The sequence below is a fragment of the Strix uralensis genome, chromosome 4 (assembly GCF_047716275.1).
Source record: "Strix uralensis isolate ZFMK-TIS-50842 chromosome 4, bStrUra1, whole genome shotgun sequence".
Lineage (NCBI taxonomy): Eukaryota > Metazoa > Chordata > Aves > Strigiformes > Strigidae > Strix > Strix uralensis.
Window position 1 is genome coordinate 89,581,189 of NC_133975.1, and position 15,328 is coordinate 89,596,516.

At 47.0% G+C, this 15,328-nt stretch overlaps 1 protein-coding gene across 3 annotated transcripts in view; it reads left to right on the forward strand.

Annotated features, from left to right (window-relative positions):
• LRP4 (LDL receptor related protein 4) overlaps positions 1-15,328 on the forward strand; it is a 90,930-nt gene that overhangs the window by 65,383 nt on the left and 10,219 nt on the right. For 2 of the 3 annotated variants that reach the window (XM_074867707.1, XM_074867708.1), the window contains exons 9-30: positions 43-168; positions 617-751; positions 920-1,045; positions 2,079-2,309; positions 2,602-2,758; positions 3,123-3,340; positions 3,678-3,854; positions 4,444-4,566; positions 5,286-5,494; positions 6,126-6,207; positions 6,867-6,972; positions 7,922-8,123; positions 8,452-8,641; positions 8,894-9,025; positions 9,687-9,827; positions 10,549-10,635; positions 10,836-11,007; positions 11,086-11,248; positions 12,270-12,495; positions 13,900-14,203; positions 14,532-14,750; positions 15,060-15,194. In XM_074867707.1, coding sequence (XP_074723808.1) covers positions 43-168; positions 617-751; positions 920-1,045; positions 2,079-2,309; positions 2,602-2,758; positions 3,123-3,340; positions 3,678-3,854; positions 4,444-4,566; positions 5,286-5,494; positions 6,126-6,207; positions 6,867-6,972; positions 7,922-8,123; positions 8,452-8,641; positions 8,894-9,025; positions 9,687-9,827; positions 10,549-10,635; positions 10,836-11,007; positions 11,086-11,248; positions 12,270-12,495; positions 13,900-14,203; positions 14,532-14,750; positions 15,060-15,194 — 3,661 coding nt within the window. Of the gene's footprint in view, positions 1-42; positions 169-616; positions 752-919; positions 1,046-2,078; positions 2,310-2,601; positions 2,759-3,122; positions 3,341-3,677; positions 3,855-4,440; positions 4,567-5,285; positions 5,495-6,125; positions 6,208-6,866; positions 6,973-7,921; positions 8,124-8,451; positions 8,642-8,893; positions 9,026-9,686; positions 9,828-10,548; positions 10,636-10,835; positions 11,008-11,085; positions 11,249-12,269; positions 12,496-13,899; positions 14,204-14,531; positions 14,751-15,059; positions 15,195-15,328 lie in introns of all 3 variants that reach the window. The other variant, XM_074867706.1, reaches the window with a different exon arrangement.

The following is a 15,328-nucleotide window of genomic DNA, read 5'->3' on the forward strand; positions in this document are numbered from 1 at the left end:
ACTAAGCTGTGATGTGCTTACTTTCCCCTTCTTCTATTGCAGGGACCCCTCAGTGTGCCCCAGACCAGTTCCTGTGTGAGAACGGGCGTTGTATTGGCCAGAGGAAGCTGTGCAATGGAGCAAATGATTGCGGAGATGGCAGTGATGAGAGCCCACATCAAAACTGCCGTAAGTCCCCCAAGTTCAGTCTTAAACATAAATGGAAGCACTGTGATGTGTGGGAATCTATCTGGTGTTGCTTAAAGATGTGTGTAAGGAAGAAAGCCTGAGCTGTGATGATGGGAGAGAGTTGAAGTCTGAGGAGAAAGGCCTTGGTGGTTTTGCCAATTACATACTGCAGACAAGGAATAAAGGGGAGAAGATTTTGATCTCGGGTATCAAAGTTTGTCTGCAGAGATAGTGAATCCTAAAAGCATATTATTCTGAGCTTCATTGTCCCCTTTAGTTGTGGCCTGCAGGGAAGAGTTCTGACCATGAAGAGGCAGCTTCCAGCACAGCCTGTGTCCTCCCCCTCTTGCTCAGCCTGTTCTGAAGGGTGACTGGTGCTTAACAGCTGAGGACACAAGCAGCTGCCTAGTGGTTTCAGCTCAGTTATCTTCACGTGTTCCTTTTGCAGGTCCACGAACCGGGGAGGAGAACTGCAATGTCAACAACGGTGGCTGTGCTCAGAAGTGCCAGATGGTACGAGGGATGGTACAGTGCACCTGCCACACAGGTTATAGGCTCCTGGAAGATGGCCGATCATGCCAAGGTGGGTTTTTGGAGCAGTAGCCTCCTCCCTGCTGCTTTGATGTGCTTGAAGTTAATGGCTATTATAGGGTGCGAATCAGAGCATGAAGGCAGAAGTAAGCTATCGGTGAGGTTGCCTGGCTCGTTGATGATCTAATGGTGACTTTCTCCCTTTGTCTGTAACATGCAGATGTGAACGAATGTGCTGAGGAAGGTTACTGCAGCCAAGGCTGTACCAACAGTGAAGGAGGCTTCCAGTGCTGGTGTGAGCAAGGCTACGAGCTGCGGCCTGACAAGCGTAGCTGCAAAGCTCTAGGTAAGGAGGAGTTGAACCTTACTCTGGTGTGTGTATATTGGTCCAGTTCTCATAACTTTGTCTCTGATGCTTCATTGGCAGCATTATGCTGTTCACCAAGCCAAGATGTGAGGGAAAGTACATACCTGGATTTGTATTAGATATGCCCAGGTTGTTGTGAATGCCTGTGAAAATTGTGTGTGATTTTGACCATGGAGAGATACTTCACTGTTTTCTTTCCCTGCCAGCAGGACAGCCCTTGCCTTCTTTTCTTAGTCCCTTGTCATGTCTGGTGACCCAGACCCTGGGATAAAACCAGCCTCCTGCCTCTGTCTCTGTTTGGGAAGTGTCTTCACCTTTCCAGTCAGTGAGGTTGCATCACACCTCCCTGTGGTTTGACCCTTGATGCTGGTCACTAGTCCTGAACGCTGTGTGTGGCTACTGTATGGACATCTGCTGGTTTTTAAGGGCATCTATACACTTGGTTAACTTTATTCCTCAGCTCCTTTAATGTAGAAGCTGAGGAATTAGAAATTCCATTTAAAGAATTAAGATTTCATTAGGAATTCCCCTAAAGAAATCCATAAAGGATGTTGATATTGGTGGATTTTTTATTTTTATTTTTTCTTTTTCCTCTGCAGTGGACGTACCTGCTGAATTTATATCTGGCTGAGGCAGATTTTAACTGTGTCTTGTCTGTGGTAGAAGATGTGGTAGAGCATGTGTGTTTGTATGGCTAGGAGATAAATATAGGAAAAGGAAGCTACAGTCCAGCTGCCAAAATGGTATGGTTTCAGAGGTTGGCTGGCTTAGGTGGAACCTGGAATGATCACTTCTTGCTGAGTGAATGTTTGCCAAAAAGTTTAAAACTGCTCATCTTTGAGTTAGGACTGTGTGTTGAGGATTTGAAAACAACTCTCTAAAGTGTTTTCCACCTGGGAGTTGATTTCTTGCTGCCAGTACTGCAAAACTATGTTCCGGGTCTTGGTGCAGAGGGAATGGTAGGCAGGGTCCTGTCAAAGTACTCTAATGCTGTCTTCCCGTATATTCTCAGGGCCAGAGCCGGTGCTGCTCTTTGCCAATCGAATTGATATCCGACAAGTATTGCCTCATCGCTCAGAGTATACACTTCTCCTGAACAACCTGGAAAATGCCATTGCCCTTGACTTCCACCACAGCAAGGAGCTTGTGTTTTGGTCTGATGTCACTCTCGATCGCATCATGAGGGCCAATCTGAATGGTAGCAATGTGGAAGAGGTGGTTTCCACAGGGCTGGAGAGCCCAGGTGCGTCACCACAAAAAAGGCAAAACTGACCATGGTGTGAGAATAGGGGTGGGTGAGTGGAGAAAAGTGGGTACCCAGCACTCAAAATGGAGTGCGTTGCCTGGAGCAAGGGGATGGGTTAGATGGAATGGGTGTGAGATCACTGTCCCCCTGGAGTTAATTTTGACTGATGGGACAAGAGACAGGAGGACTGAATTGGGCCTCTTCTGAGGCTGAAAGGGAAAGGGAACTATGTTTCTGAACAGATCCTGCTCCTGGTTTCATTCTGTGCTTAATTCTACCCTGGAGATAGGTGGACTTGCTATTGACTGGATCCATGACAAATTATACTGGACAGACTCTGGGACATCTCGAATTGAAGTAGCAAACTTGGATGGCACTCACAGGAAAGTGCTTTTGTGGCAGAACCTGGAGAAGCCCCGAGCAATTGCCCTACATCCTATGGAGGGGTGAGTGAAAACACAGGACCCCAGTTGAGCCCTCCATGCAAGTGTTTCCAGGTGAACCTTGAAAATCCCCATCCTTGGTCACAAAGGCTGCCTCTGGGCTCAAGCCTTTATTTGGTACTGCCAGTTTGGGGAACCTGGCAAAGCTGGGGGCCTTCAGAGCCCTAATCCTATTCTGGACCCTTCAGGTTTTGCCAGCCTGAAGGTGCTGGATGTTACCTTGCTGGCCGTCACTTCTCCCATGGCTGTGACCCAGTCTCATGCTCGAGGTCACAGGACTGATACTGTTTTGCCCTGATAGGGAGCAATACTGGGTGCAGTATGTGGGACATGAGTTTTCTAGCCGGTCTCTCCCTGTCTCCTCCAGCACTATCTACTGGACTGACTGGGGCAACACTCCTCGCATTGAGTATTCCAACATGGATGGCTCTAACCGGCGCATCATTGCGGATACGCACCTCTTCTGGCCCAATGGGCTGACCATTGACTATGCAGGACATCGGATGTACTGGGTGGATGCCAAACATCACGTCATTGAGAGGGCTGACCTCGATGGGCGAAATAGGAAGGCTGTTATTAGCCAAGGTAAGTAACAGGGCTATGTATGGGGAGTGCTTTCTGCAGTTAAGAAGACAGAGTAGCACAGTGCTACTCTGAGTTTCAAAGCCACTGGCTCCTGCTTCTATGCTTGTCTTCTGTTCTTTCATTGTGGGATGAATTCTGCCATTGCTAAGGGACGGGGTTTGCTGCCCAGTGTTCAGTGGACAGGAGAGAGGAATTGTCTGTTATATTAGTGTAAGGTGGATTTGAGCAGCTTGACTGTGGCAAGGCCAAAGTGGCAGTGGAAGGCTTTCCCTTGTCTCCCTGCTAGCCTGAGTCCTGTTGGACCTGATTATATCCCTGTATTGGATGTCTATTACAGGCCTCCCGCACCCATTTGCTATCACTGTGTTTGAGGACAGTTTGTACTGGACTGACTGGCACACCAAGAGCATCAACAGTGCCAACAAATTCACAGGCAAGAACCAGGAGATCATCCGCAACAAACTCCACTTCCCGATGGACATCCACACTCTGCATCCTCAGCGCCAGCCAGCAGGTAACTGCAGAGAGGGTAGAGACCCGTTTGAGCCACTGGAAGGCCTGCTGCCACCCACCACCTTGTAAAGCAGGGGGATGGCAAGCCTGAACCCAGCATAGCGACAGGTCCACCACCTCGGCCCAGAGCTGTCGCAGAACGTGCTCCATCTGGCAGTTCAGTTGAGGTCCCTCAGCGCTGGTGACCTGGTGTTAGGTGTTACCACAGCTCCCCCTGCTGACACCTGGGAGTGGAGGCTTTGGAGTAAGAAATACTTGTTTACGTAGTAAGAAATGGCTTGTTTGTGCAAGAACTGTTTTGGGAGTGGGAAAAGGTCATATGTGGGCACTAGTAATGACTGACACCTCCCTTATTCCTCTTCAGTTGCCATAATCTGCTCTAGAAGTGGATTGAGTTAAATGCTTTGTTTAAAAATTGAGCCCTACATGGAGTTAGTGCTTTAGTTTATACGATTCCTTATTCTCTGTAAACTTGTCTATCCAGAAGTTACCTTATCCATGTGGGTTTTGACACCTTGACTGATGTTCTTCCCCTCTTCTTTACTCTTTGCTTTATGCGTGGTTGGTTTTGTCTTTGGCTACTTGAGCAGGGAGAAACCGTTGTGGGGCCAACAACGGGGGCTGTACTCACCTCTGCCTGCCGAGCAGCAAAGATTACACCTGTGCCTGCCCCACGGGCTTCCGCAAGACCAGCAGCCATGCCTGTGCCCAGAGTAAGTGAGGTGGGACCACAGCCTGCATGCTCAGATGTTCAGCGGGTGGCAGAGGGTTGGCAGCGGGGTAAGCAGCAGCAGTTGCTTCCAAGGAGATGCAGCTGGATAGACCGAGTTAGTAGTATTAAGGCCCCCGCCCGAGGATGCTTCACCTTTTTGATGCATTCCTTTCTCTAGGGGATGATTTCCCCTCCCTTTCTAGGCTTGATGGGTGGGGATACAGAGAACCTCCATCCCTGGGTCGTTATTTCAGGGCTGCTGTTGGTGCCATCTTGCTTATCACAGCTGATTGTTTCCCTAAAACTCCCATAGGAGCTGTGTCGGTGATGAACAAAAAATTCAGTCATCTTGATTGCCACAGTTTCTCTCAGTTTGCAACCATGTAGAAGAATTAGGCCAACTATCTCAAGAGCTATTCTCAAATAACTGTTTGATTTGGAGGGAATTCTATGTCATCCTTTGAAGAATATGGTTGACTTTGTTCCCTCAGCACAGGTTACCCCCAGGAGACAGCTCCCTACTACTCCGTTCCCCCCTGCCCACCCACCCTACCCATCCCCCCCGGTGATGTTTTGCTACCAGTAAGATCCTGGGTTGTGACCTGCCAGTGAGAGATAATCTAAGTGATTAGGGTTGGATATAGCAGGGAATTGTCTGTGTCTATCACTGTGTTGTTGAACTTAGAGAAATTAAAAGAAGACCTTTCGACCTTTGATCAGGTCTTGACAAGTTCCTGCTTTTTGCCCGAAGGATGGACATCCGTCGGATCAGCTTTGACACAGATGACCTGTCAGATGATGTCATCCCCCTTGCCGATGTTCGCAGTGCTGTGGCTCTAGACTGGGACTCAAAGGATGACTATGTCTACTGGACAGATGTTAGCACTGACTCAATCAGCCGAGCAAAATGGGATGGATCAAGCCAGGAGGTACAGTGTTAACCATGTGTGGAGGTCATCTAACCGGGAGACTCCTTGAGCATCAAATTTGAAGCCACTGGGATACACTGGCCTTCCAAGGAGCCGCAGTTCATGCTGGATTTGTTGCTCATTAGTTTACCTAGTTCTGGCTCAGAAGAGCCCTGAGATCACTGAATGCTTCATACACAGGTTTGGTGTACGTTTCTGCTTGTATGGAAAACCCTGAATTAGGACATGAAGCACATTAATTTGTAAGCTGTGGTCAATTCCTTTGTTGTAGCCCTAAAATCTGAAAAGAAGAAGTATTAAATCCTCTATTATGTACTACATTTGGAACAAGAGCCACGCTCCTTGGGAATGCTTTTTGCACTTGCCCTTGGGCTAATGTTGCCATAAACGAGGGGAGCAGAGTTCAAAGTTTGGAGTTGCGGTTTGAACAGACATGAAAAATAGATGTTTCTCCAAACAAAACTTATTTGAACTTCTAAGTGCTTAATGTTCTCTCTCATATGGCATTGCTCTGCTTGGACTTCTGCCTTTTGAAAGTTAACATTGTTTGTGAATGGGTAGTGCATTGGGCAAGTGCTTTTTTCCTAAACTCTAATCTCACTAAGGATTTTGTCTTTTTGTTTTCATTCAGGTTGTGGTGGACACCAGCCTGGAAAGTCCAGCTGGACTGGCAATTGACTGGGTCACCAACAAGCTGTACTGGACTGATGCAGGTACTGGGATCTTCTGCTTTACCTAGGCTTCTGTCTTTCTTATTAGTCACGACAACTGAAAAACAGATGGGTAATTCTGTCTCATTGCAAATTTGTCTGTTTCTGTCTAGCAAAAAATGGAGTTTCATCTCGTGTGCTTCTAACAAAGCAGGAGTTGAGGTGGAATCCTTAGTTTAATTCTCTTTGCAGTATCCCCAGTACTAATTCTGTAGAAAGGTTTATAGTAGAAGTCAAGCACCACTGTTGTCTTGCTTCAGATCTTGTGATTGTGTGTGTTTATGTATCTTTCAGCAGCGTATCTTGGGGTGCAGCAGGTAGTATTTGGAAGATGTTCCCTGCTGGAGAGTCATAGTTCAGAGAGATGTAAGGAAGATGATTCTTTTCTAGCTGTTCTCTCATGCCTGTGTAGATACCTCGGGGGCTTAGGAAGGAGCTGGCTTACATTCATACAGGACTCCGCATCAGTGACAGCCACAGAGGTGGCTTGAGAGATCTAATGGAAGGTGACACTTTGAGCCATGTTTCTTACCTATCTTCCAGCTGTGAACAGAGATGGATGGAGGAGAGGAATGCCTTGCTGTATGGATGTTTTTTGCCTTAGCTGTTGTGATTCCAGAGGTCTTCTGTCTCTCTCTCATTCTGTCTCTTGGCTTTTGTAGGAACAGATCGGATAGAGGTCTCCAACACAGATGGGACCATGAGAACTGTTCTAATCTGGGAGAACCTAGACAGACCTAGAGATATCGTGGTGGACCCTGTTGGAGGGTGAGAGATTCTTTCTTCTGGGATGACATGGCAATTCTTGCATGTCTAAAGACGTTCAGGTTCTTTGGTTTTGTGCAATTGTCTTTCTCTCTGGCGCCACTGTTCTACATCCTGCCAAAGACTGAAATTAGAGACCTGATTTTGGATGCTAGTGGAACAAGATAAGCAGGGATAATTGCCTGTTGTGTTGTAGAGCTTGCAGGAATGCCAGTGCTTTCATTTGTTTCTCCTGGGGACATAATAACTAAAGATGTGATACAAAAAATTTTGAGAATGAGGCCATCTAGATCTTTCCTCTTTTTTATTTCACATCTGTGTTGAATTTGTGTTCAAGCTCTCTGCTTATCAACCAGAGTTCAGTCAGAAGGATCTCCTCAGGTAAATTACTGCTGATCCAAGCAAGCTGTAACATCAGTGGCCTCTTGACTTCAGAGCACTGTGTCAGAATATTGAGGGATCAGCTGTGCCATGGAAAGCAAACCCGAGTAACAGAAACAGATGGTTTCAGTAATTTTTCTTCCGAATCATAAGACCTTGTGGAGCTGGGGATAGGGTGGATAGGAAAAAGCTTGCCAGCCGTTGCTTTAGAAGCGTTGAAGGTCTTGAATAAAAGTGTGCTATTCTTTTCTTGAGTGGATTACTGGAAGACCAATGCAGCAAGAGTATAAAGAGCCAATTGGTTAATCTTTAGACCTTGAACTACTATCTTGAACTCTTTCTTCCATGTTGTAATTAGGCCAGCCCATAGGCAGTAGAAGATATATAAATTTGAGTATGTTCTTAGGCACATTACAAGCACCCAAGGCTGGACCTGACTACAATATTAGTCTGATGCTGCTTCCTGCTAGGGCCTGAAGGCACCAGGCTCTCTTGCTTCTCTGTAACACTGCCTGGCTGTAGTGGCAGTGAAGCAGCATGGGCATTCACTTCTCTCTGGGCTTCTGTTCAGGTTCATGTACTGGACTGACTGGGGAGCCAGCCCAAAAATTGAGCGTGCTGGTATGGATGCCTCAAACCGCTTGGTGATCATTTCCTCCAACCTGACATGGCCTAACGGCTTGGCCATTGACTATGAGTCACAGCGCTTGTACTGGGCAGACGCAGGCATGAAGACCATCGAGTATGCCAGTCTGGATGGGAGCAACAGGAAGGTAAGGAAGCCACCTTTGAGGAGGTAGTCTGGAAGCCTGAGGTGTAAGTCCTAGAGCACAGAGTGCTAATGGCCCCTGCCTCTCTTTCCAGTTGAAAGTGAAGTCTCCGAATCAAGACATGCTGAGCTGCTTTCACTGGGAGAGAAGAGCTCCCTTTCAGTTGCAAACTGTGTTTGAGGGAACCTCCTTTTGAGGGCTAATGTTGCCCCGTCACTCTCCTTTTTTCTGTGACTGTACATTATGATGTTGAGAGGGGGCAAGGGAAGCCTCTTTCCCTTAGTGACTTCTTAGTAATGTTTTTTGGGGGGGCTGGGGGTAATCTGACCAGGTGCTGATTGGGAGCAATCTGCCTCACCCCTTTGGACTTACTCTTTATGGCGAGAGAATCTACTGGACAGACTGGCAGGCCAAAAGCATCCAGAGCGCAGATAGAAGGACTGGGCAGGCTCGGGAAACGCTGCAGGACAATCTGGAGAATCTTATGGATATTCATGTTTTCCACCGGCACAGGCCACCAGGTACAGAGCTCGCCCCAAGCCACGCTGAGCTGAGCACTTGCTCAGGCTCTGGTATGTGGCACAGCTCTCCTGCAAGGAGCTGACTGGTCTGTCAGCCCTCAATGCTTTATATCTCTGGGTGGAATGCGAGAGCATGAGAATAACTCTCAGCTTGATATTTAAGGGTGTTCTAGAATGCATTTCTATAGCTGTTGCACGCCTTTTTTGTGCCTGTGCTACTGGCTTATGGATTTTTCATCCTCTTTCCTGTAGTACATACAGCGTGTGAAGTTAGCAATGGAGGCTGCAGTCACCTGTGCCTTTTGGCACCTCTTCCAAAAGGTTACAGCTGTACCTGCCCTACTGGGATCAACCTGCAATCTGATGGCAAGACCTGCTCCCCTGGTGAGTCCTCTCTGTAAGATCCTCGCTGCAGTTTTGCATCACAGCTACATTTTGCTCCTGCCTTGTTAGAGAACAAAATTCACTTTTATGTGCTTATCTGCTTTACCCCTTGAAAAACCCAATTTGAGTGGGAATTACCATGAAGAAACTTAACTGGATTGACACAGAAGAAATTTTTCTGGAAATTATGTTAGGCAACTGAACCAAGTGTCACATTTTTCCCCATGCTTTTGCCCTAATTTTGAGGCGAATTCTTTTTTAACTACAAGGTGCTATATTCTTTAATAGGTCTGTGCACACTCCCCCCATGGACCCTCTTTCTGAGCATTGTGGAAGGCACTCGGCTTCAGGCCATGGTACTTTTTTTTCTCCATGGTACTTACATGGTACTGCTTTTTCTCCTTAGCAGGAAAAAACTGACTCCTAATTCCCATTTCCCACACATATTAGCAGAAATAACTCTTCTATGAGTGCGCTCCTTTTCAACTTGGATGTAAAGAAGCATTCAGTAACGCTCAGTAAAGCTTTTGTATCTAGACTCTCTGTAAGCCGAGATCTGCCTGAGACTTCCCCTTTTGCACTGAGGTGGATGTCACCTCCAGAATGTTCAGTTAACGATGCCTTGTTCACTGCTGATATCTGTCTGTTTTCAACTCTGCAGGAATGACCAGCTTTCTGATCTTTGCTAGAAGGACTGACATCCGGATGGTCTCTCTGGATATTCCCTACTTTGCAGATGTTGTTGTCTCAGTCAATGTCACCATGAAGAACACCATTGCGATTGGAGTGGATCCTCGAGAAGGTCTGAACTGCTTAGTGTATTTGACTCTTTGAAAGGCAACAAGTGACTTCATATCTAAATGTCTGAATAAACACCCAGGCACAGATCTTACTGTAGGTTGTGAATTTGGGTAGGGTTTTTTTCTAGTATTTGCTGCAAATATTCGTTTCCAATCGGGAAAGGAATGTCCTTAAAGGAAAACAGAGAATGCCAGCTATGTGGAAAAAGCCGGCTGCTATACTGAATGAGGATCCTGTGTGTTTTGGATTTAAGAAAGCTTTCCTCCTGCTGAAACCTTTTACAGCAGTAGAGCTGACACTCAGGCTGTTTGTGTACACTAACCATCTGATGCTGTGTTGGATGTAAACCCGCTGTGTACAGTAAGGCAGATGATCTGATTTCTGCCCTCTGGGACATTTTGGGAATTCAGATGTGGGACTTCAGATACTAGCTAAGAATGTGTTACATGTTCTCTAGCCTTGTGTAAAGGTCAGAGTGCCAGTGCTTCTACATATTTTGGGGAGGATTGGAACAAGATATGTTGTACTGTTTTATCACTCTAGCTTAATAGTCTTGTATTGCTGTTATTCCTGTGCAGTCAGATCTGTTTTGAATGGTGTAGCTGTTAGTCAGACACCTGGATCTGTTTTTTTAAGGATTTTGCTGTTTCGTTGTTGGGGTTTGTTTTGGTTTCGTTTTGTTGTGGGCTTTTTTTTAAGTTTCTCTTTCTTCTTCCACCCAGGAAAGGTTTACTGGTCAGACAGCACACTGCGGAAAATCAGCCGGGCTGCCCTTGATGGCTCACAATTTGAGGACATCATCACTACAGGTAAGAGAGATTTTGGCCTGGGAGCCTCTTGCCTCCATGCAGCATGAAAAGAGAGATTCTCTGATACCCTGGTAGAATAATCTTTACATTTTTGGTGGAAGGACAAGCAAAGCATAAAGCAACTGCCTGATGAGGTGCACAAGGGGAATAGCAGAAGTTCCTGACTAAGCTGGGAGGATGACATCTTTGTGTTTTCTCAGGTCTGTTGACTACAGATGGGCTAGCCGTGGATGCTATTGGCAGGAAGATATATTGGACAGATACAGGAACAAACCGGATTGAAGTGGGCAACCTCGATGGCTCCATGAGGAAAGTCTTAGTCTGGCAGAACCTGGACAGCCCTCGGGCAATAGCTTTATACCATGAGATGGGGTTAGTGTTGTCAAGAGGCTCTCTAGGGTTAGAACAGGACTTCTGACCTCTCCATAATACTTGCTGGCTTTTCCCCAGGTATATGTACTGGACGGACTGGGGTGAGAATGCCAAGCTGGAACGCTCTGGGATGGATGGCTCTGGACGTGTGGTGCTGATCAGCAACAACCTGGGCTGGCCTAATGGACTGGCAGTGGATAAGGCTGGGTCCCAGCTGCTCTGGGCTGATGCACACACTGAGGTCTGGTTCTGTTCTTCACCACTGTTTGTCATTTGGGTCTTTGGTAGCCTGGAGGCTGTTTTGAAGCTCTTGAGCAAGCTATCAAAAGAGCAAGGGGAACCTATGAGCTTCAACAAGGCCAAGTGCCAGGTCCTGCACTTGGGCCACAACAACCCCATGCATCGCTACAGGCTTGGGGAGGTGTGGCTGGAGAGCTGTCTGGAGGAGAAGGATCTGGGGGTTCTAATTGACAAACAGCTGAACATGAGCCGGCAGTGTGCGCAGGTGGACAAGAAAGCCAACGGCATCCTGGATTGTACTAGAAATAGTGTGATCAGCAGAAGTAGGGAGGTTATAGTCCCCCTGTACTCTGCACTGGTGAGGCCACACCTTGAGTATTGTGTCCAGTTTTGGGCACCTCAACACAAGAGGGATATCGAGGTGCTGGAGAGTGCAGAGGAGGGCAATGAAGCTGGTGAAGGGCCTGGGGAACAGATCCTATGGGGAGTGATTGAAGGAGCTGGGACAGTTCAGTTTGAGGAAGAGAAGGCTGAGGGGAGACCTCATCACTCTCTACAACTACCTGAAAGGACATTGTAGAGAGGTTGGTGCTGGTCTCTTCTCACAGGTAATTAGTGATAGAACAAGAGGGAATGGCTTTAAACTGCAACAGGGGAGGTTCAGACTGGACATTAGGAAAAGATTTTTCCCAGAAAGAGTGGTCAGACAGTGGAATAGGCTGCCCAGGGAGGTGGTGGAGTCACCATCCCTGGATGTGTTTAAGGGTCGTTTGGATGAGATGTTGGGGGATATGGTGTAAGGGAGAACTTGTAGAGTTGGGCTGATGGTTGGACTCGATGATCCCAAGGGTCTTTTCCAACCTGAATGATTCTGTGATAAGCTTCTCTGAGAGTGTGGGCTATGGGGAGGGTGGGCTTGAATAACATCATTTGCTTAGTCTCTGTTTCCCACTTGATAGAGTAATTACTAGCAAGAGGATCAGTGTTTTGAGTATGAGGCTGATGCTTACTTCTTTCTTTAGCGGATCGAGGCTGCAGATCTCAATGGTGCTAACCGCCACACCCTGCTGTCTCCAGTGCAACATCCCTACGGCCTCACTTTGCTGGACTCCTACATCTACTGGACTGACTGGCAAACTCGCAGCATTCACAGGGCTGACAAGGATACTGGTGCCAATGTCATCTTGGTGAGGGCAAACCTGCCTGGCCTCATGGACATTCAAGCTGTTGATAGGGCACGGCCCCTGGGTGAGTTGCTAGGCTGCTCCCAAATCAGTGGGTGTCTGTGGTGACTAGGGGAGCCCTTCAGAGGGGTCACTGAAGAGAGTCCTTTGGTATAAAGCATGAGCGATAGAGTAACTTCTCAAAAGTCAGCATTTTATTTCTTCTTCCCTCTTGTTTAACTATTTTTGCACTTCTCCCTGTTTACCAAGCTCCACAGAACTGGTGTTTGTTTATTACTACATGCCTTTTGAGCCCCTTCATCCCATTTACTTCACTGGATTGCACTGACAGCCTCATTCTTACACACAGCAGAGCCACTTTCTTAGGAGGACTGAATGAATCATGCCCTATTAGGCTTCACTAGAGTCTACTGGCATTGGACAGTTTCCCTTTTTTAACTCCAAAAGACACTAATTTCTCTTAAGCTAGTTGCCGAAACCTTATTTCAAGTTCTAGTCATTTTTTTTGCCAGCCATTGCGGGCTTCGTCTTCCTGTCTGCCACTTTGCTCTACAAAAATCTCTGCTTCTTTAGTTGCTCTTAATATATCATGCTCTCCAACTATTCTGTGCAAGAGTCAGATTCTTTATGTTACTTTTCGGGGATCCTGTATGTCCCCATCTTGTCTCCTTGCTCTTCAGTGGGAGTTGTTGCTTTATGCTGTGGCTTCATTTTGGTGGAATTTCCCCAATACGTACTTCTACAGAAAACTCTGTGCTGCTTCTCCTCTGGCTGCTTAACAGCAGAACGTCATTCCTCACAGTATAACTTGACAATATAACTTAAAACTAACCAAAATTCCCGCTGTCATATCCCTGTTGTCTTCTTCCCACTCCCTGCACCTGTCTTCTGGGCTTATCCCCTCCTAGTAAATGAATGCTGGATTTTTTTCAATTTTTTTAAAAAAAGGATACGACCCTAATATGTCAAGCACTTTCAGCAGGCTTCTCTGATGCCTTTGTTTACTTGCTACTGTGTGCTGCTAAGTTGAAACAGAAGCTTCTTTGTCAGCCTGGCCTCTGGTGCGTTGTCACGCTGCTTCCCCACAGGGTTGGATCTTTCTGTCAGCATTACCATTTGCAGCAATAATAAAGCTTAACTGCACTTGTGTGAATCTATCAGCATTTGGCTGTTTCTTCTTCCATGGGAAAACTATGATTAGCAAGGAATGCAGGTCAAGATTTTGCTACTAGTGCTCCACCTTATTCTGTGCCTTCCTGTTCTCCTTGCTCAACAATGCCCATACCCACCAGGAATCTTGGAGGAGAGGGAGGCAGTCTCTGTATGAAGGGCTGTAGATTCCCAGCAAGGCTGGGATGGTAAGGGTGAACTCAGCTGCTAGCAAGTTGTGTATGTGTAGCCTTTAAAATAAAGCTTTGGTCTGTGTGACCACACTGATCTTTAAACTGTGCTTTCAATATTTCTAAAGGCTTCAATAAATGTGGAGTTCGTAATGGTGGCTGCTCCCACCTTTGCTTGCCTCACCCCACTGGCTTCTCCTGTGCCTGCCCCACTGGCATCCAGCTGAAGAGAGATGAGCAGACGTGTGACTCTTCTCCAGAGACCTACCTACTTTTCTCTAGCCGTGCTTCCATCCGTCGTATCTCACTGGACACCAGTGACCACACAGATGTGCACATACCTGTCCCTGAGCTGAACAACGTCATTTCTCTGGACTATGATAGTGTGGATGGCAAGATTTACTACACAGATGTATTTCTTGACGTCATCAGGTAGGTGCCAGTCATCTGCTTGGCCAGTGCCCAGGTCACCCAGCTACTTGTGCCACAGTGAGCTGTACAGTGTGGCAGTAAGTTGGGGAGACTGAGAAGCTGGCAATACACCACTCCTTCCAGCTTGTCTTTGGTACACAGTGTCACGTGTCTTGTTGAACTAAATGCTGAAGGTGTGTTTAACCTGCTGGAGACTATGGGGAAAAAGGTATGGGGAGGTAGCGGTATGAAGTGGCCCTGCGGTTGATGGGGGATCACACATGGAGGTGTGAAGGCTTTCCGGGAGCTACCCGTTCCTCACTGCCATTTGCAATCGATTTCCATCCAGGCGGTCTGATCTGAATGGCAGCCACATGGAGACTGTTATTGGTCAGGGTCTGAAGACTACAGATGGCCTGGCAGTGGACTGGGTTGCCAGAAACCTCTACTGGACAGACACAGGACGCAATACCATAGAAGTAGCTAGACTGGATGGAAGCTCCAGGAAAGTGCTGATCAATAACAGCCTGGATGAGCCCCGAGCCATTGCTGTCTTTCCCAAGAAGGGGTAGGTGTGGGGTATTGGTGGGACAGGGAGAAGGACTGTGCAGATGCAGAGTGGAAGAGGGGGTTGTGAGAGGAAGAAGAGATGTGCCGAGTGAATCTGCAGATACCAGAAAGTACTCAGATCTGACTGACAGACATAATCAGGCAGACAGTGAATTTGAAGGTTGGGCAGATAACTGGGAGAAGCAAGCTGCAGACCATATGATCTTTTTTGAACCTGAAGAATCTGGCAGTTTAATTCGTAACTAAAACTTTCATTAGGCTAAATGAGATGTTCTTTTCTCCTTACGCTTGCCTTTTATCTCTTCAGGTACCTCTTCTGGACAGATTGGGGTCACATTGCTAAAATTGAACGGGCAAACTTGGATGGCTCTGAACGTAAAATCCTGATTAACACTGACCTAGGATGGCCCAATGGATTGACTCTGGATTATGACACCAGGAGGTCAGTGAAAGATTTTCTTCTTAGCTTGGTTTATTGGAGTAGCGTTGTGGATTTGGTTTTTGGGTGTTGCTGGTTTTTTCTTTTGTCTGATCCGTCTTGGCTAGCGAACGAAGAAGGTAAACAGGGATTGTGTA